Here is a 22150-nt window from a genome sequence, read left to right on the forward strand (position 1 = left end):
CATAGTTTGAACAGGTGCACAGGTCCTATTTAGCCTTGCTTGATGAGTGTGAGATAGGAGCCCTACTGGTGCATTTGGTTAAGTGTTAGACTGCTAACCAACTAAAAAGTTGCGAGTTCAAAACCCACCATCTTTCTTTGGGAGAAAGTTGAGGCTGTTGGCTCCTGTAAAGATTTACAGTCTCGGAAACATTAGGAAGCCAGTTCTACTCTGTCTGTAGGGTCTATGAATTGGCCTCCACTGGATGGAAATGAGTGGGTTTCTTAGTGCCGGGACACTCTGGTGGTGCAGGGCTTAAGGTCAGCAGTTTGAAACCCCCTGCTGCTAGAATTCAGCTGCTAGCCCGAAGGTTAGCAGTTGAAGCCCACCAGCTGCTCCTTGGGGAAAGACGTGGCAGTCTGTTTCCATGCCTATGGCAGCCTTGGAAACCCACCCTGCCCCCTGCGGTGGGAGTTGGGTGGGTGCTGGTGCAGTCACTGTGAGTCAGAGCCCACTTGGCAGCTTTCAGTTTGGTGTTGCTCTTGTTTTAGCACAAGAAAAGGCTTAAAGCATCTTCCAGTGAAAGTGGATGAATTTCATCATAGTTCAGTGAAGGGGTGATTCAGTCCTTTCAGGGTGAGGACAGAGTTTTATGCCACTGAAGGGCAAGTACAGACATTTGTAACCCAGAGACTGCAATGGTCTCTCAATCCAGAGGATATGGGAATTCCGGTGGGGAGCGGAGAGATGAGCAAGCTGTGCTGCTGGCTGGTGTTAATCTTGTACCTTCTAGAATCTCCTTGTGAAGGAAAGCAGGCTTCCTGATGTAAGAACAATGATGTCCTAAGGAAAAGACCATCTGTTCCCCTCCTCAAGTGCGGGGCCTGTAACGAAAGCAGCTGCTGCCTGCTCTGCTTTGGAAGGTGCCTTGTTCCCACCTCAGCTCTTCTGAGCCCCAGATCCACTTGTGTGGATGCTGATGGCTGAAGTAAACAACAGCAAAGCCATGTATGCCAACATTTAAACCCTTGTCTCTTCCTCTTCTCTTTCCGCTCCTCCTGAGTCTGTGGAACTAACTTACCAGAAGGCATATCTTCTTGTGAATTTTGGCTTCGGAAAAAATTTCTTGTCATACCCCAATATGCTGTGGAAATCTGGTGGCCATGATGAGAAAGTGGCTCAGCCAGGGCCCTCAGATCTGTGAGAGAAGCTTTGGAGTCCTCGGTATAAATTTAGTGTTTTAACCTTTTTGCTTCAAAATAGACAGTGCAAAGCAGAGTCCTGATATCCCACATGCTCATGGGAAAGCGAGGGCTTTGGAGTGAGTCAGGTGAAAAACATTAAAGTAGGAGAAGAAGCTTAATCATGGACCTCATTTTTCTTGCCGCCATGCATCACACCAACTTCAAGCCCGTTTTTGTCAGGGTCATCTCAGTCAGATTGGCTCAGGCAGTTAAAAACGGAAACAGAAGGCTGAGGGCGAATGGTCAGAGGGAGGGGGATAAAGGGAGGGGGTACTACAATCCTGGGGCCCTGCACCCACACCAGTTGCTGCTTCTTGAGAAATGTGCAGCTCATGGGCCTGCACTTTTTCAGAAAACCTGGAAATCCTAAATTTTAGTGTTAAATTCTCTCACTTTTTAAGAGTATAACAGAGACATCACATGAACAGCTCAAGTGCATGTGCCCCTAAGCCTTAGTCTTTTCAGTTGCCCCATGCCCGTGCCAAAGCTGGACGATGTAAACAGTAATAGATGCGTTCAAACTCTGGTGGTGCCCAAGAATGTGTGATACGCTGTGAACGCAGAAATTAGTGTTAGAAGAAGTACAATTGAAACGCTCCTTACACGTGAGAAGGATGAGCCTTTGGCTCCCTTACGTTGGGCGTGTCACCAGGGAAAAAGCCCAGATGCTAGAAAAGGGCATTGTATTTGGTGGGGTGGACGGTCAGTGTGAAGGAAGGCAGTATGTAGGGAAATGGATTCAGTAATAGCCGGAACAGTAGACCACCCCCCATCCCCAAACCAGCCTGTTGAGCCTCTGAAGATGGTTTCAGACCAGGCAGTGTTTGGTTCTGTTAGGCATTAGGTCACCATGAGTTGGAACTGACTTGATGGCCACTAACAACAACACAATAACAAGTTTCTTGACATTTTAGAAAAACACTGTACCAAGCAGTTTGTAAATCCAGTTTTCGAGCTCTGGTTAATGCTCCCCACCTCCGAGGAAACTCTGGGACCTTAAACCAAAAAAAACTTAACCCGAAAAACTCAAGCTCATTGCCATTGAGTTGATTGCAACTCACAGCAACCGCAAAGGGCAGGGTAGAACTGTCTCTGGGTTTCGGCGACTCGCTCTTTACTGAAAGCCTTTAGAGAGCCTTCCCTTTCTGCTGTGCTGCGACCGGGGGTTTCAAACTGCTGGCCTTGCAGTTAGCAGCCCAAGGGAGCTTCAAAACATTCATGTGAAACTTCCTTTACGTGTTTATTCTGTTTCCATGGACTTTAATTCTCTGTACAGAGCTTGTTGACTCCAGTTGAGTTAGAGGAATGACTCTTCTGCCCTTCTGTTCATTTAATAAAGATTTATTCTAACACATGGAGGATGGGTCATCAACACACTGCAATTCGCAGATGACACAACTGTGCTTGCTGAAAACCAGGAAGGCTTGAAGCACTTACTAGTGAAAATCAAAACTGCCTTCTGTGTGGCTTACATCTTCAGACATAGAAAAATCCTCACAACTGGACCAATAAGCAATGTCATGAGGAGCAGAGAAATGATTCAATTTGTGAAGAATTTCATTTTACTTGGATGTGTAATCAATGGAAAAGTCAAGAAATCAAATGAAAGAGTTGCACTGGGCAAATCTGCTTCTAAAAACCTTGATAAAGGATTCAAAAGCAAAGATGTCCCTTCTTCTAAGAAATAATCATAATAAAGCCAGACTTTCTAACCTACTGAATCAGAATTTCCAAGTGAGCATTTTTAGTAGGCACCCCAGGTAATTCTTAATATCAAGGTGGACCAGAGTATCGTGGGAGACAAGGTTCTTTCAATGACTGCAGGGTAGGGGTTGTAGCCACTCTGAGAGCAGTGGGGCCTCTGGTGCTGGAATCCTCTCTCCCGTCCTTAGTAAGCTGTGCTGCCATGGTGAAGTCCTGACTCGGGGTCAGAATCCGCGTGAAGCAGGTTTCTCTGAGGCAGGAGGTGAAAAGACTTTCGTTCTCCGACTTCTTAACCACGTCTGATAGCAGCTGTTCACCCCGGGGGCCCTCTTTATTGGGTTTTATAATTCGTTGTAGTGTTCACAGAGGGCTCACAGAATCACCGTTCCTACAATAGCCATATTAAGTTAACAGATAAGGGTATCAACAGAAAAAAAGGTATGTTTAGTATGAGGCTCAACCTGTTTAGCCTTCCAGAAAGCCATTGTTCATTCTCAGCTAAAGTACTTCGGTGAAAAAGCAGCTGTACAACATTAAAACTAGAAAATAAACAGACACTTGATTTCCCTGTGGCAACATGGGGAAGCTCTGTGGATCACCGGTGCTTTGATGAATGGCTTTATTTTGTTTTCTTCCTCACACCTGCCTCAGGCTGCTGTGGTTCCGTCTGCTCAGAGACTGAGGATCACTGACTTCAGCTTCAGTGACTTTGAGCTGTCCGACCTGGAAACGGCCCTGTGCACAATCCGGATGTTCACCGACCTCAACCTTGTGCAGAACTTCCAGATGAAACATGAGGTAGGAGCTGTGGAGCAAAGTGCGCTTGCGTGCATGTGTAAGAAATGACTCGTTCCTAATAGAAATAGGAAATAGGAATTTTTAAGCTTCAATGACCAACATGATGTTATGAATCGATTTATGCCCCACCACACCCCAGCCCAAATATATCACATCCTAATTTCTGTGCCTGTGGTTTTAATCCCATGTGGGAATGTGTTGTCTTTGTTAAGTTAATCAGGGACGGTTAGCATAGACTGTATCTTGTATCTATGTCTTTCTCTGTATGTGTGTGTGTGTCTGACTCTTTTTTTTGGTCTTTCTCTTTTGTGATATTAAACAGATCAATGTCAAGATGGATATCTTAGAGATCCCCAAGAAAGGAGGAAACAAGCTAAAGCAGTAGTTCTCAACCTGTGGGTCGCGACCCCTATGGGGGTCGAACGACCCTTTCACAGGAGCCACTCGATTCATAACCGTAGCAAAATTACAGTGATGAAGTAGCAATGAAAATAATTTTATGGTTGGGGGGTCACCACAACATAAGGAACGGTATTCAAGGGTCGCAGCCTTAGGAAGGTTGAGAAGCACTGAGCTAAAGAGACAAATTGTTTGCCTAGAGCCAGCACCCTGAATTCAGACTGCTAGTCTCCTAAATCAGGAGAGTAAATTTGTGGTATCTGTTATAGCCGCAGTAAGACCTATGCCACCACTTGATCGGAATTCCCTATTCTTAAACAAAAACGACCAACTATCCGAAGGACTCCTGTCATGTTTCCAGCACCCGGTAGAGGCTAGAGGAAGAGGACTCCAGGGAGAGCAGGGTGCAAAGGCACAGAGTTGGGGAATGAAGGATGTGCGCACTGGTTGAGGCAGAGAGAGGGGTAAGAGCGAAAGTGGAAAAGAGTAAGACGCAAACACAGCGAGCCTTGTGGACCATTCAAAGGAAAACAATGACAAGTGACTGAGGGATTTTAGGGCGAGAAGAGGAACATCTGGCTCCCGAGATAAAGGCAGCAATGATCCGTGTAGGCGTTGGCCCTGGGAAAGTCAGGGGCTGGATGTGGTGGCAGACTTTTGATCGGAACAGCATAGTGAAGCCCATGGGGTAAAGATGACTTTAGTCCGTTGGTTACCTTATTCTCAGAAAGCAGCAACGCGAAAAGCAAGAACTTTGAGTATCATTTGGAAGGGACAAGGGAAGCCCACTGTTTTATGGTAGCTGTGTAGGGATGTGGGAGCCCTGGTGGTATCGTGAGCTTCACGGTGGGCTGCTCACCTCGGAGTCAGTAGTGGGCAGCCCTCAGCCGCTCTGGTAGAACAAGAAGCCTTCTCCACTCCTGTAAGAGTTAAAGTCTTGGAAGCCCACGGGGACAGTTCTGCTATGCTGTGGGGTGCCTCTAGGTCAGTGAGTGAGATGTAAGTATATCGTATCAGACTAAGGGCTAGGTTGTTGTTATGATGTTGTTAGGGGGCTGAGTCAGTTCTGACTCACAGTAATCCTACTACGCACAACAGAACGAAACATGCCCAGTTCTATGCCATGCTCACAGCTGTTGTGTTGAGCCCACTGTGTCAGTCTATCTGGTCAAAAGCCTTCTTTTTGCTCTCTGCCTCTGCTTTCCCAAGGATTAGTCTCACCTCATAACATGTCCAAAGTATGTGGGACAAAGTCTGAGCCATCCTTGCTTCTAAGAAGTATTCTGGCTGTTCCCGTTCCAAGATGGATTTGTTTGTTCCTTTGGCAATTCATGGTGCTCTCAACATTCTTTGTCAGCACCATAATTCAAATACATTGATAGGACTAGATCAGAAAAGACTTTCTAAAAAGTCTTTATTGAAAAAAAAAAAAAGTCTTTATTGCTTGAAGGTAAACAAGCGGCCATCAAGCTCAGAAGCAACAAAGCCCACATGGAAGAAGCACAAAGCCTGTGCGATCACAAGGTGTCGAAGGGATCAGGGATCAGGCATCATCAGAACAAAAAAAATCTTACTATAGTGAATGAGTGGGGGAGTGCAGAGTGGAGAGCCAAAGCCCATTTGTAGGCCACTGGAGATCCCCTTTCAGAGGGGTCTTGTGGAGGAGACAAACCAGTTAGGGTGCGATGTAGCAACGATGAAAAATACAACTTTCCTCTAGTTGCTAAATGCTTCCCTCCCTTGCACCACTATCATGATCCGAATTCTACCTTGCAAGTCTGGCTAGACCAGAGGATGTACACTGGTACAGATAGGAACTGGAAACACAGGGAATCCAGGGCGGATGATCCCTTCAGGACCAGTGGTGTGAGTGGCGATACTGGGAGGGTAGAGGGAGAGTGGGTTGGAAAGGGGGAACCAATGACAAGGATCTATATGTGACCTCCTCCCTGGGGGAGGACAACAGAAAAGTGGGTGAAGGGAGATGTCAGACAGGGAAGGATATGACAAAATAAACAATTTATAAATTATCAAGGGTTCATGAGGGAGGGGGGTGGCAGGGAGGGAGGGGGAAATGACGACCTAATGCTGGGGGCTTAAGTGGAGAGCAAATACTTTGAGAATGATGAGGGCAATGAACGTACAAATGTGCTTTACACAATTGATGTATGTATGGATTGTGGTAAGAATTGTATGAGCCCCTAATAAAACGATTTCGGAATAAAAAGGTCTTTATGTAGGTCATCTAGAATTGTTCTCCTAGTGGGTTTCCAAGACTCTCCATGGGAGTAGAAAGACCCCTGGAGCCATTGGTGATTTCACACTACTGATTTTGAGGTTAGCAGTGCCACGTGCAGAGCCCACAAGATTCCGTAATCTTGCCTTTGAAGTTATTTTTTCTAATCAGTTCAATATCTACTCTCCGTATACAACTTTCTTACCAGGAATTTGGAATGGCTGAAGATCTTTACTTTTCAGCAAGTCATTAATTCTTCCCATGAAAATGTATGACCTTACACTATGTACCCAGCCCTTTATAGGGTGTACCTGTCAGTGATGAGTTTTCCCTGCTCTCTCAGTCGGCACTGTTAGCATGAAAACTAAGGTCAATACAGCGACATCATTGTAGTCTTACTGGGACCCCTGAATCTAATTCTTTCTTGAATTTATCTAAAGGTTATTCTGTTCTTTCTTGGGTGAAAACAAGAAACAACTATCTACTGACTCTGGTCTAACGATGCTTCTCTCCTGTTAAGAATGTGTTGGTTTAGGGATATTGTCTCATTAAATCATTACAAAAACATTCAGGAAAGGCTCCTTTTAATTGCTTTCTTCATTTTACAAATGAAGACTTTGAGACAGCATGGTAGAGTAGAAAGATCATGGATTTTTTTGTGTCCTACTGGAATTTGTTCTATTAGTGATTAGATCAGTTTTCATAAACACCAACTCAGTGTCCTAATCTGTTCATGGGGAGTAGTGGTCATACCCCCATCCCACCCCCCTACCTTGGAGATATGGTGGAAATTGCAAATGCAATTTGCAAAATGCAAATATGTGTAGATGTTCAAATATTCTGCGTAACATAGAAATATACTCTTGTTATTGATTACTTCTTGATTACCCAGTAATAACTCTGCCTGAATATTTAAACATGGTTTAAAAGTGACAAGGATTGTGTTAGATCCTTGTGTTAGACAAACTTGCAATTGCAGTTTGTCCTGGATTATGTGCTATAGTCCTGTCCATCCCCACCCCAATCCAATCCAAAGCCTTACACTGAATACTGCCTTAGAAGGTCAAAATGGGAGCAAGGGTCCCCAAAGTTGAATTTACATGTGGGTACATGTGTGAATTGTGGTGCTGGAAAAGAATATTGAAAGTACCATGGAATGCTAAAAAGACTGGCCAATCTGTATTGGAAGAAGTAAGGCCAGCATTGCTCCTTAGCGGCAATAACAAGACTTCGTCTTATAGACCATGCATATATTGTCAGGAGAGACCAGTCTCTGGAGAAGGACATCATGTTTGGTAAAGTGGAAGGGCAGCCAAAAACAGGAAGGCCCTCCATGGGATGGATTGACACACTGGCTGCATCAATGTGCTCAGGCACAGGAACAATTGTGAGGATGGCGTAGGACCCTGTGGTCATTCTTTCCATTGTGCTTAGGGTCACGTGACTCGGAGCTAACTGGATGGCACCTAACAACAACAAAGACAACATGTGTGACTATCTGTTTGGAGGGGCTATTTTAGTAAGAGACACCCTAGTGGCACTGTCTGGTCAATGTTGGACTGCTAACAGCAAGGTCAGCTGTTCACAACTTACAGACCACTCCCTGAAAGAAAGAGGAGGCTCTCAGTTCTTGTGAAGATTTAAAGCTTCTGAAGCACTATATAGATTGGGTCTCTGAGTGAGAATAAACTCAATGGCAGTGGGGTCTTCTGTTTGATTTCATTGATGACGCGTGGACATAATATCTTCTTTAAAGCTAGTATGTGCCCTGCCCATGCTAAAAATAACTGTCTTAGAGATGCCTTGGGTTTCACATGTAATTGAGTTAGCTTGGGGGTTACAACGGTGGATGGTGGTCATGGGAGTCAGATGGCCCCAGTTTGAGGTGTGGCCCCACCCCTTGCTGTCAGCATGGCCTCAGGGAAGTGCTTTGCCTCTCCAGCTATTTTCCTCATCTGCAGAGAGCTGAACATAGTGATTGCCCCCCCCCTCTGGCCCCCCCCCTCACAAAAATAGAAGGATTAAGTGCGAGCACTTCACCCTGTGCCTGAGGCCTAATGAATGATCGGTGCCAGCCACGGTTGTTGTGCTTTCCTTTCCGACAGGTTCTTTGCAGTTGGATTTTAAGCGTCAAGAAGAATTATCGGAAGAACGTTGCCTATCATAATTGGAGGCATGCCTTCAATACAGCTCAGTGCATGTTTGCTGCTTTGAAAGCAGGCAAAATTCAGGTACTTTTAAAAAAACAGTTCCTGTATTTAAGAGATGCTATTGCTTTAATAGTGAAAACTGACAGCATATTTTCCAAGGTTATTTTAGTGAGTGCTAATAACTGAAAATAATATTTACTCCTGTTTACTTAACAATCCATGTTTAATTAGAGGAGCCTTTTGTGCTGTAGCACCCATTCTGACTCAAGGCAACTCTCTTTATAGAGAGTGGAAGGGCCCCCAGAGCTCCCATGGACTGACCTGGTGGGTTTGAATACCTCACCTTTTGTTTGTAATTGATTGCTTAGTCAGTGTACCACTAGGGCTCATTTAAGGAAATCTAGTACAGTTATTTTAGTATGACAATACTAAATGCTTAGCAATACTTCATTACTAATATGTAATGTAATATGTAATATATGTATAATGTCATGTAATATATGTGGCATATTAATTTTTTTTTTAATTTATGTTACACTCAACTAGTCTTTGGGCAAATACCTGATTTTCTTCTGAGAAAAACTCTACAGTATTATTAAGATAAAAATAAACCTATTTCTCATGGTCCACCTACTCTATAAAGCTCTGAACTCTGGAGACCAGGGTGCCAGAGGCTTCTATTCTTCAGAGCCCCCGGTCCATCTCCTGTTGTTCATGTTAGTATTTGCTCTGAAGTCGATTTTCACTTGCCGTCTATTTCAACCTTATATGACACGTAATGAAACATTACCTATTCCTGTCCGATCCTTATTTACTCTTGCCAGTATGAACTGAGTCCATCAGTCAATTTTACAAGAACTCAGGTACTCTCACTATATATCCAGTATGTATGCTGAGCAAATAATCAGAGCATCTGACTTATATGAAGAAGAATGTGGATTGGAGGAAGGTTTATTAACAACCTGTGGATTACAGATGACACAACCTTGTTTGCTGAAATAAGGAGGACTTGAGACACTTGCTGTTGCAGACCAAGGATTACAGCCTTCAGTGTGAATGACAACGCAGTGTCAAAAAGACCAAAATCCTCACAACTGGACCAACAGGTAACACCATGATAAATGGAGAAAAGATCGAAGTTGGCAAGGATTTTGTCTTGCTTGGAGCACAATCATGCTCATAGAAGCAACCGTCAAAAAAGAGATCAAACAATGCCTTGTATTGGGTAGCTCTACTACACAAGCCCTCTTTAAAGTGTTGAAAAGCAAAGGTGTTACTTTGAGGACTGAGGCACATCCAAGCCATGGGATTTTCCCTGGCCACAATCTGCACGTGAAAGTTGGGTATTGAATAAGGAAGACCAAAGAAGAATCAAAGTATGAATTGTGGTGCTGGAGAAGAATGTTGAAAGGGCATGGACTGCTAAAAGGACAAAGCAATGAGTTTTAGAAGAAGCCCTGCCAGAGTGCTCCTTATAGGCCAGCGTGGTGAGACCTCACCTCACATAGTTTGGACATGTGGTCAGGAGAGACCAGTCCCTAGAGAAGTGTGTCGTGCTTGGCAAGGCAGAGGGGCAGCGACAAAGAGGAAGGCCCTCAAGCAGATGGGCTGGCACAGCGGCCACAACAGTGGGCTCAGGCATAGGAAGAATCGTCAGGGTGGCGCAGCACTGGGCAGTGTTTCATTCTGTTGTGCATAAGGTCACTGTGGGTTGGGGCTGACTCGATGGCACCTCACAACCTGAATCAAAGACTTTTGCTCTCATATCCATTGACTCTGCAATGCAGGAACTATTTAACCCACTGATTCCTGCAACAACTAGCACTGGAGGTAGACGTACCTGACCTCCTTTGGCTTCCTCATCACCACGAGGCTGGGGTCAGACAAGCCTCTATGATCCGTCCTTCTTTACCTTTCTGGCACCGACCTTTTCTCCCATACCACTCGACATCCATGCCACGTAGGGCGGGGGAGATAACCCACAGTCTTGGTGCTGCTCCTCAGTCTCCAGGCCACAGTCTGGGGCGCATCTGCTCTCAGTGGCCTCTGCCACTTGAGACAGAGCTCCTGAATGTGCTCTTCCAAGGTCCTAGTTGTTTCTTCTTCACAGCTGCTTCCAAGATGGCTCACACACCCCTTATATTGTAGCCAGGGACTAGTAATGAAAACGGACCCTCTCTTAGTGTTACACGCACCCTATTTACATAGTCCCAGCCAGTCGTTTGGTAGCAGTTACTCTGAGGAGTAAGGCCAGAGTGCTCCTTAAAGGCGAGGATGGGGAGACTTGTCTTACATATTTTGGATGTATTGGGAGACCAGTCCCTGGAGAAGGACATCATGTGTGCTAAAGTGGAGGGGCGCCAAAAAAGAGGAGGGCCCTGGACGAGATGGATTGATACAATGGCTGCCTCCGTGGGCTCAGGCATAGGGACAATTGTGAAGCTTGAACAGAACCCTGGAGTGTCTCATTCTACTGTGCTTAGGGATGCTGTGGGTCGACGGCGACTTGGTGCCACCTAACAAAAGCAGAGACGCAGAGACAGCATTGCATTGGGTAAAGTGCTGCCCAAGATCTCTTTGAACTATTGAAAAGCCAGGATGTTACTTTGAGGGCTAAGGTGCTCCTGACCCAAGCCAGGTGTTTCTGATTGCCTTGTCTACATGTGAAAGTTGGACATTGAGTATGGAAACCCGAAGGAGAGTCTATCATTGAATCGGGGTTCTGGAGAAGAGTATGAAAAGTGGTCTGCCAACAGGACAAACCCGGCTGTCTGGGAAAAGAAGTACAGCCAGAAGGCTCCTTAGTGGCAAGTGTGGTGAAACGACATACTTTGGACGTGTTGTCAGGAAAGACCAGTCCCTGAGGAAGGACATGGACTGACACAATGACAGCAACAGTTGGCTGAGGTGTAGGAACAGTTGTGAGAATGACGCAGGACCGGACAGTGTTTCCTTCTGTTGGGCATAACATTGCTATTGCTGGAACTGCCTCGATGACATCTGATAACAAGATGAAAGACCCATGGGTAGGAGAATCGTATTAAGAAATTTCATCCCACCGTAATTCCCTTCCAGGCCCAATTCCATTCATAGCCCTGCCCTTAGATCCCAGTTTCAGTAAGACCCGACTTTTCGTCCAGGTGAGCGACTCTAGGCATCCGGTTTTATTTCACAGCTTCCTTGCCTTTACCTGTTTTTCTTTTTTCTTGAATAAGTTCTAAAAAGTGTTTTTCTTTGTCTCTGTGACATTAAAGGAGGTAAAATGCTCTCAGAGAAACGAAATGAAATGCCATAACCTCATTTTCCTGCTGTCACAGACGACATTTATAAGGAATGGGCTCCGTTTATTGGGGTTATGGGAAGGTCAGGAGGATTACCACCACGGAAGGCGGCCCTAGCATCTTGTTAGGAATGACAAAATGAGGCCTTGTGCGTGCGTCATACAACCTATGCAGAGCTGAGAATTCCAGCAGAATGGAGACACTCGTGATTTCAACTTTTTGTTTCTCTCTTAGTAATAAAGGAGGGAAGTAGCATAAAGAATGTATATAACAGATGTTGGAAATAACCGCTATTTGCCTTTGGGGGATATGTTTTCATTTTTTCCATTTCTAGTTATCTTTGTTCGGTTGTTTTGCTTAATATTCACTATTTACCTCCCTTGAGGATACAGTAACGTATAGCAGAGTGTGCAGGGTATGAAAAGTCAGAGAGGAAACAATTATTTAAAGTTTTGTGCTTATCCCTTCTGTGTTGGTGGTGCTGTCAGTTGCCATCACATGGCTTCTGTCTCGTGGGGGCAAAGAAAGTTGCTCCTTAGGACTGCCTAGGTGGTGACTTTTGTGAGAACAGACCAGTTCTGGCTTCCCAGGTGCCCCTAGGTGGGTTCTCAGTGCCAGCTTTTTGATTAGTTGTCTAGTACTTCACTGCCGGCACCCACCAGATTCAAAACCAACCTCACTGCCGTTGAGTCAATTCTGACCTATAGCGACTGCCCCTTTGTGTTTCTAAGACTTTAAAGCTTGATGAGATCAGACAGCCTCATCTTTCTCGTGCAGCATAGCTGGTGGGTTTGAACCATTGACCCTGTGGTTGGCAATTCAGTGCTTGGCCCACTATCCCACCAGGGCTGCTCTTGCACTACTGAAGTATTTCATGTATATATGTATGCAATTGAGATGGATAATTGAGAATTAGTGGTAGTTACTACAATGAGTGACATTTTAATAACCCCATCCAGCATGACACTGGATTCCCTACCGAAGATGATTCTAGCTTGAGTTTTTTTTGTGTGAACATAAGACACATTCATTAAATCCTGAGCCTAAACACATGATTACTGAGATAAGGATAGATAATGCATTCTCTCTTCCCCCCACCCCCATTGTCTCTGACCCCACAGGGCAGGTTGACTGACCTGGAGACCCTTGCATTGCTCATTGCTGCGCTGAGCCATGACCTGGATCACCGCGGCGTGAATAACTCTTACATCCAGCGGTAAGCTTGTTTCTCCAAGTGAAATAAGAAGGTGCCCCTGCGAAATTGTGGGGCTGTGTTCCTTTCCGTGAAAAGTCACAGTAATCTTGGGTGGCACAGAGTTTTGGTGGCTCCAAGCGCCATATGTAATCTGATTCTATTTAAGGGAAATGGGGAAAAATGTCAACCCAGTATTGGGTTGTGGGGGGTAGTAAAATTGCTGGCCTGGAGTTAGAAAGAAAATGGTTTATGTTCAGTGTTGTATATATCTTTAGATATTTACCAGGCATGTTGCCTCTGCTTCCGTAGACTCTGCTCAAGAACACTACTGAGACTAGTTCCAAAGAAGTAGAATATTACACTGCAACTGAAAATATATGTATATTTGAGACATGTTTAGCTTGCACTTGGTACTCGGATTGTACTCAGTTGAAGAAGACTTCTGGTGTAAACAAAGCTGGGATGGCCCCACAGTACCAAAGTCTGCAGTCAGGCATGGATTCAAATCTTGGCTTTGTTGCACAGTCCCTGTGTGACCTTGGGCAAGGTAGCTAATCTCCCTTTATCTCAATTTTCTGAAATTAAAAAAAAAAATTCTTTTTAATTATCTAGAAAATGGAGATAATTCTGTTCTTTATAGGGTTGATGTAAGTTTTAACAGATAGCATGCATCAATGTCAGGTAGAGTGCTTGATACAGGTTTGGTGGTAAATCCTTGTTGGCCTCAGATGCTAATGATCATTGTATGTCCTCTGTGCACCCACCGATATTGGTCTTTAGATGCTAACCCTTCAGAGAAGAGCTTCAGACTCCTTGAAACGTCAGTGACATTGCTTGTCTTCAACATTTTGACAGTGGTAGTTTCCTAGAGCAAATTAACTAGAAAGCTACATGTTAATAGTGAAATCCTTTACTCCTGAGTTTGTTTAGTTTTAATTGTTTGAGTGATTCAATTAATCAATAGATGCCTGAAGGAAATTCCAGATACCTGATATCTTGAGAGTCTTTCCGAACACTGTCTAATCAAATTCCCATATAATCTGTATAATGGATGGAAAACTTCATGGCAAAGGAATGGCAGTAAGGCAGCAGCCATGTCCTCAGCCGACCTTTGGATGGGAAAAGATAACAGGCTCTTGTCCGAGTATCAGAGATAGGCTGTTTCCTCTTTAACATCTAATGTCCAGAGAGAACTGACTGGGTGACATGGGCGACGTGTCCTCTGTCTCCTGTGCATTGGCATGTGAGTCTGTTCTTGAGCCTCACAATACACAGGGAGTCGTTCCGAACAGCAGCATCAACCTGAAAAGGTGGATAGCACCGAGTTAATCCGCACGGCATGGCATGGCCTGCCACAGATCAGCGCCGTCCTGTGATTAGTATCCTTCTCTACCCCAGGACCTGCATAATGGTATTGGTCTGCAGATGACTCTTGATTGTGCCAAGATGCCATATTGCCTTACTGTGGAGTGAGAAAAAATAAAAATCACTCAGCTATTTTTTCCTGTGTTTATTTTAAATTCTTACCCGGAAAACATCTGGAGAAACGTCATCTTCTCCACAAAACAAAAAAAAAAGTCCTGGGAAAAAAGTCACAGACTGCAAAAGTGTGCTTTCACACACACCACAGAGCAATCTTCTACTGAGTAATAATAACGTTTTTAAAACAGTCCATGCCATTTCCGAGATTTCTATTTTTCCGACATCCCTGTGGTCAAGGAAACCAAGAATTTTCCAGGGGTGCGCATTGATTCTTTGCTTTGTGGTAAATTAAAGTAGGATTATCTTTACCATGGGGACTTAAGAGAGTAAACAAACCACGAACACACCCGTATGGGGACTTAAGAGAGTAAACAAACCACGAACACACCCGCGTGGAGTGTTCATTCTTGAAAAGGTATGGCGTTCAAATGTGTGTGGAAAGAAAAGTAAAACAATAAAGGAGCCACGGAAGTAAGACTTGAACATACCAGGAAAACAGGACCCTCCCGTGGTGGCAAAGTTAGAAACTGGAATTCTCCTTTCTTGAGATCCTTGGCATACACTACATTTGCACTAGGAAGCCCTCCCCTGACGCCTTCTCTGATTAGGAAGACTGCCGTTACGGAAGGGGACTGTAAGTGCGGCAGGGAAATGTTGGCGGTACAACACTCACTGCCTGTGCTTATATATCCCACATCTACTTCCAAGATTGTTCAGGTGGTGATTGCATTATTTTTTTTTAGAGAGGTAGTAACAAGAACAAAATGGCTGATGTGCAGACATCCATTAGACAAAACGCAGCTTTAATGCTTGGGTGGCATAGGGAAATTTCCAGTATTAGGGCTGCAGCCAACGCAAGGAGGTTGTCACTGCATTGACTCGGTGAGATTCAGGTTTGGTATTTTACAAGATCAGACAGGGAAATAAGCCTACATTTTAGGACAGATGAAGAGTGGGCAGTTGTTTTAGGGCCTTGGTATTTTGCTAGACAGCGAGAGAGCTGTAAATGTTTAGCATATGGTTCTTGTGGCATTTTATATTCTCATTAAAAAAGAGTTACCCATGTGGGGGAGGGCATCCAAGTCTGGAGCCCTGTAATAACATTGACTATAAGAGTGCTCAGCTGAGAAGGAAATTGGTCAAGACTCGTAGAATCCATCTCCACTATTAATGGAGGAAGTGAGGCAGGCGCAGGTTGGGTCTGGAAGAGCATGTTGGGTTTGCAGAGGAGGAAAAGTAGAGCTATTCTAGGAACACCTATGCAGTGGGCATTTTCCTGGAAGAGTGAGTGGCTCTTTGAAGGAGAAGTTTGACACTGAGGAGAAAACAATAACTACAGTCTAATCTCAAGCCCCCGCAGGACTGGTTCTGCGTGGTCTTCCGGTATTAAGGTGAGTTGGAATCAGCTCCATCGCAGTTGTCTTGATTTGGAGTGAATGAGAAAAGGTACACGGTCAAAGAAATGTTTGCTATTATAAAAATTAAAAGACTCAGTCAAATGAGGGGGAAAACAAAGTTTTCTCAGGGCCTCTGTCAGACAATGTGCATTTGTATTAAAAGAACTTCTCTGTTCCTGGGTCTTCTCTGCTCATGAAAAGGAACAGGAGTCAGCTGCAGTGAAGGGCAGGTTCAATGGCTATAGAGAGCCGCTGGATCTGCGAGACTCAAATGACCAAATAAATAAACACTTTTCTAAGTTCAAAGGAAGTAGAGTCCAGTTTGGCCAAGGGTGAGATAGTGAGGTTGGAGATCTGGAGAGACTGTCGATCTGAATTAGAATAGCATTTCTCTGTAGCGCAGTGACATTGGTAGTGGTGGTGGTGGAGGAGGGGGATAACAGCATTTACTGTAAAAACCCCTGGCCTCTGAGTCAATGCTAACTCCTAGCAATCCTACAGGGACCGAGAGCGGTTGCCAAGGCTGTGTGTCTTTTCAGAAGCCAACAGCCTCATCTGTTTCCCACAGAGCGATTGGTGGGTTCCAACTGCCAGCCTGGTTGTCAGCCAAATGCTCCAACCACTGTGCCCCCGAGGTCTTTTGCCCAGTAACGGTTGACCCTTGAGGAGTCCTCATGGCGCAGTGTTTACTCGTTGAGCTGCTAGCCACAGGGTCAGCACTTTGAAACCACCAGGCACTCCGAGGGATAAAGACCAGTCTTTCTAGTCCCATAAAGAATTACCTGCTCGCAGTTCTACCCTGCCTTGTGGAGTTTCCCTGAGTCGGCATCAACTCCATGGCAGGGAGTTTGGCCCTTGCATCACAGGCTTGAACTGCATGGCTCCACTCAAACGTGGATTTAAATTAAAACAAAACAAAAACGCTGTGGTCCCCTATCGTCTCCATATGAGTTAGCAATTTCTCACCCCAGCAAATTGCATATCACACACACACAAAAATATGATTTTGCAATTCTCAAATATGTTTCACCGCGTTGACTGCAATACTGTAAACCTTGAATGACAACATCTGGCAGAATACAAAGGGCACCCAGGGGTGCTGAAAGTGCTCTCTGGCAGCAAGCGGAGAAAAGCCATGACCTTCCCGGGAAAACCTGAATTCATCAAAAAGTACTCTCAATTGCGGTCCACAGCTGTGGTTGCCCTCTGTTTCAGGACAAAGGAGGCCAGCATATGGACCACTGTGAAAAAAGAAAGGAAACTTAGGAAGTCTTGCATCATTTCATGCGGGTGCAGTGTATGATGCATAAAATACTCAAAATCTGTGTAATGAACTCCTCCTGTTACCCTTACCGCTAAGGCTTCTGTGTAGTGGACTCTTCCTGTTACCGCTAAGGCTTCTGGAGAACAGTCGGCTATGAGAAGTTAAGTTTCAGGGAGTCAGAATTATACAGGGACTTTCAACTGCACAAGGGCTTGGTGCCTCTGACCCCCATGTTGTCCAAGGATCGACTCCACTCTCATTCAGTTCATCCAAATTCCACCTTGCAATGCTTATGAGAGTTAAGAGCAGGCTCTGAAGCCGCTCTCCCAGACTCCTCTTATCGTGTGACCTTGGGAAAATCCTGGCACTTGTTTGGTCCTCCAGCTCACTTTCTGGGTAACAGAGTAATGGTAGGTTCCTACTCGGGGTTTTACAAGGAGTGTGGTCAATATAAAGCGCTCACTTAGGACATTCAACCAAAACGAAACTCACTGCCATCGAGTCCCTGCCAACTCTCAGGCCAGATCTACCCCGTGAGCTCCCCGAACTTTCTCCCAGGGAGAGGCTAGTGGTTTCAAACTGCTGACCTTGCAGTTAGGCAGCCCAATGCATAACCACTACACCACCTGGGCTCCCGTTACTACCTGTTCCAGGGGTGTGCTCTTCATGACAGGTGGGAGTTTAAGATAAGGCTTTGTCACATGGTGGATCAGGCAGAGGGTGGCAAAGCTGCGATGGCTGATGCGGTGTCTTGCCCCTAGGAGCCGTGGAAAAAATAAGTGAGCCCGTCTTGTTGACTTAAAGAGGGGGTCAAAGAACCAGGTCCCAGAGATCAAATGAATCATCAGCCTGAGTATCTGAGACATCATGTCTGATTAGAGAATACAAGCAAACATAAGTTGCAGCCTTTTTTGGGTTTTTTGGGTTTTGGGGGGTTTTTTTGTTTTTTTGGTCTAGGTAGTCAAAACATAACCCTTGATCGTTAGAAGAAGACAAGAGTCATGATTGGGAGGTGAAATGATGATAAGGAATTAAATGGAATCACCAAGAAGTCGTTAGAAGATTCGAGCCCAGAGCAGTGAACAGGAATGAAAAGCAAAATCAAGGCTTTTCCTGGTTAGAATCGGGGAGAAGAGGGATTCTGCGGTGGCAAGATTGTTTTCCACATCAGGTTTCCATTTTCCATGGGTTCTTAAGGCTTTGTGTGTACCCTTGCTGGAACACCAATCTGATTTCTACCTGCGTGCCGTCCTAATTCCACTCTCAGATGACTGTGTAGGAGGACAGGAGGGGATTCCAGGGAGGGATTGCCAGCCCCAAATGCTCATTCAGTGCAGGAACCAAATTCTACATTGGTCGTGGCTTAATGGGTCCTTCTGATGAGCAAGAGGCCATGTAGCCCTGTGTTGGAGAGGGTGAAAAACAACAGGATGTATTATACACTGGTTTCCACGAAGACCTTTGTAAACAGGAAACTTAGGGCATTTGTCACCCTCTCATTCTTTCGTAAATTGGTATTTTTAGAATGTAAGCAAAGGAAGACACGTAATGTGCATCCATCTAGCTCACAAACCAAGACTGTCCTCTAATGACCAACAGCCCGTTCTGCATCATTTAAGAAAATAAAGCACTTGGCGTTGAGTTTGCAGCATGTTTGGCGTCAAACACGTGCTTGTGTCCTGGCTCCTCTTCTTGCCTTCCCTCGCTGTCTCTGACCAGGGGCAGGGAGCTTCTGCTGTGTGTGCACTGCTGTGACCCCGGGAGAGCAGGGATGCAGTTTGAATCCTAGCGGCCCTACCTCGATGGATTTTGAATAAGTCAGGAACTCACTCAGGACTTAGGGCCCATCTGAAATGGAACTACAACACTAATGTCCATTTTAGAGACGTCCCCCGCTGGGCGACCCCAGTGGCACAGCCTTAGACGAAAGCTCACGCGCTTTTAGCTTATTTGTGAATGTGATCCTGGGGAACAGAGAAGTGGGAGTGCAGAATGAAAGAAGGAATAGCCAGTACTAGGAATAGGGGGGCCCCCGTGGCGTAGTGGATTACACACCACCTGCTAACTGCAGAGATGAGCAGTTCGAAACACCCAGCCAATCCGTGGTAGAAGGATGAGGCTTTCTACTTCTGTAAGAGATTTAGAGTCTCAAAAACCCACCCAGGCGGTTCTACTCACCTCCTAAGGGGTCACCATGAGTCCGGATGACTCAATGGCACTACGTGTGCAGTTTGGGGTTGGTCCCCATGTAGACCACTGGTACTCAAGGCTGCCCGGCTCTTTGGAAGAGTCTTAGGAATTGAGACCCAGAACAATTTAATGAGAAGATGAAAAGAGAAACCTAAGCTCCCATTGTTGTTCAAGGTGATCCCGCAAGCTGTCACTCTTCCACACTTCAAACTTGACAAGCGCTGGACCGCTAAAGGCAAGGTCAGCAGTTCGAAAATACCAGTCTCTCCTCAGGAGAAGCTGGCTTTCTGTTTCCATAGTTATAGCCCGGGACACTCACAGGGGCAGTTCCCCTCTGTCCTATAGCCGTACTATGGGTTGCTGTGAGTCGGCATCAACTCACTGGCAAGGAGTTGAGGGCAGAGAGAATTCCTGTAGGCACCAACCAGTGGGTCACAGAGCTTCAGGGCAAGAGTGAGACGTAATCCAGACAGACAGGCAAGGACTCCTTCAAATTGTCACTGGCAGGTGAAGGTGACTGGACTCGACATCAATGGCTGGGGTAGGTGGGATAAATGGGACATTTACAGGGTCATGGATAAAAAATCAAATATAAATCGCCTAGCAGTTATAGTCTCTCGGTAAATTGTAATTATTGCCATTACTCTGTTTTAGGGTACATACCTATTTCTCAGTGTAAAAAGTTTACAGTCCAATAGACTGATAGATGTATAAACAACTAATATCTGGCAGAATAAAGTTGATAAATGAGAAGAGCAGATACTTCACAAGATTTTCCTTTAATTCTAAGGCATGAAATGAGGAAGGATGCAGATGCTAAGATGCCAAGTTGACTTCAGCATATCTAGTCGGAATGGTGAGAAAATGCTGTTGCCAAAATAAGGGAATCTAGAAAACTCAAAACAGACAAACAAAAGCCCTCTAAAGTCACTGCCACCAAGTCAGTTCTAACTCATAGCAATCCTGTAGACAGTCAGACTGCCCCTCCTCCCCCGGGGTTCTGAGGCTGTAAATCTTTACCGACTAGGACTCTTCGTTTGCGCCTGTTAGTGACTGTGAAGCTTGATCCACAGACTTGGTGGTTAGCTGGCCCACACAAAACTCGCTACGTTATCAGAGCTGTGTAACACTAACTCAGTTCTGTCGAATCAATACTAACTCATAGCAACCCTATAGAACAGGGTAGAATTGCTCCTGTAGGTTCCTGAGACTGTAAATACTTATGGGAGTAGAAAGCTTCTCTTTGTCCTGCAGAGCAACGGGTGGTTTCAAACTGCTGACCTTGCAGTTAGCAACTCAATTGGTAACCCACCAGGCCAACACTAGACAGGATGACAAAGGAAGAGAATAGATCCATGTCTCTGGGAAATATCATCTCCCATTGCTGGAATACCATCTGTATATTGATGTCTCCTACGTCCTTTTTTTCCCAAGTCCAGACCTGTGTTCAGCATATATATCCACCTGGTGATCACTTGGGTGATCAAAATCATTGTAGAATCAATACTTCTGACTCTCGTCATTGCTCCCTTTCTTCCCCCAGCCCTAATCATCTCCCTCTTCCCCTTGTCAGTAAATGAGACTAGCATCCCCCTACCTGCCCAAGGCAGAAACTTAATCTTCATATTGTTCTCTTCATCTCCCTATCCATCCTGGGTCCCCATATCAGAATACCTTGGCCACTCTATCGGTCTACTTCCGTAGCTATAAGGTAACTGCTTCTCATCACGTCTGCTGCCACCACCCTAGTCTCCTACCCGTAGATGCCTCCCAGAAGTCCCCTTAAGTAACACCTCCACCTCTAGCCCTATTTCCAGCAAATTCATCTTTTTCATAGATCTGCTTGTGTTCTTTCATCCCTTGGTTTCCCAGCGTGCAGCGCGAAGTGCGGAGTGGGACCCATTGGTTGACCTTTGGTGCCAGTGAGCCGGTTTCTGTACCCAACAGAAGGGAACCCTGTCAGACCCCGCGCCGTCCTCACGGGGGCTGCTGACCTTGAGTCCTTGGTCGCAGCCACCGTGTCAGCCTGCCTCCTGGAGGGTCTTCCTTGCTCAGCTGACCTACCTTACCAAGCGTGCTGTCTTTATCCAGAGACTAGTCCCTCGTGATGGCTTGTCCAAACGACATGACACAGTCTAGCTGTTCTTGCTTCTAAGGAGCGTTTGGCTGTATTTCTTCCAGGACAGATGGGTTTGTCCCCGGTAGTCCATGGAAAATGCCACCGTTAAAAATGCATCAGCTGCGTTTCTGCCTTCCTTATTCATTGTCCAGCTTCCACGTGCATACGAGGCAGTTGGAAATACTCTGGCCTGAGTCTGGGGCTCATTAGCTTTACAGTAGCATCTTTACTTGGCCTCCAAAGTGACACCCTTGCTCTTTCGCACCTTACAGAGGCCTTGTGCAGCAGATTTGTCCAGTGCAGGGTGCTGTGTTGTCTCTTGACTGCTGCTTCTATGAGTGTTGATTGTGGATCCAAACAAAATGATTCCTTTGACAACGTCAGTCTTGCTGCATTTACTTTGCTCTTGCTCATTGGTCCAGTTGTGAAGATTTCTATTTTCTTTATATGTAGTTGTAATCCGTCCTGCAGGCAGAGATCTTTTGATCAGCAAGTGCCTCAAGCCCTCCTGGCCATCAGCAAGGTTGTGTCGTCTGCAGACTGCAGGTTGGTCATAAGCCTTCCTGCAGGCCTGCTGCTATGTTACACGTTATGCTCAGGCATAACTTGTAAAAGGACTGTAGTGCAAAGCCTGCTTCTTGCCTGCAAATGGTTTTTCGGTGCCTTTGAGTTGTTTCCGATTCCTGTCAGCCCTATGGACAGTGGGACAGAG

The 22150-nt window shown here is 45.4% G+C and overlaps 1 protein-coding gene across 1 annotated transcript in view; it reads left to right on the forward strand.

Annotated features, from left to right (window-relative positions):
- The window catches only part of PDE5A (phosphodiesterase 5A), a 165101-nt gene that overhangs the window by 114927 nt on the left and 28024 nt on the right, over positions 1-22150 (forward strand). Inside the window, exons 12-14 of the mRNA XM_045295841.1 lie at positions 3579-3725; positions 8466-8591; positions 12913-13007. Coding sequence (XP_045151776.1) covers positions 3579-3725; positions 8466-8591; positions 12913-13007 — 368 coding nt within the window. The remainder of the gene's footprint in view (positions 1-3578; positions 3726-8465; positions 8592-12912; positions 13008-22150) is intronic.

This window comes from Echinops telfairi, unplaced genomic scaffold (assembly GCF_000313985.2).
Source record: "Echinops telfairi isolate 266 unplaced genomic scaffold, ASM31398v2 ScPeMD7_5927;HRSCAF=6808, whole genome shotgun sequence".
In the NCBI taxonomy this organism is placed as follows: domain Eukaryota; kingdom Metazoa; phylum Chordata; class Mammalia; order Afrosoricida; family Tenrecidae; genus Echinops; species Echinops telfairi.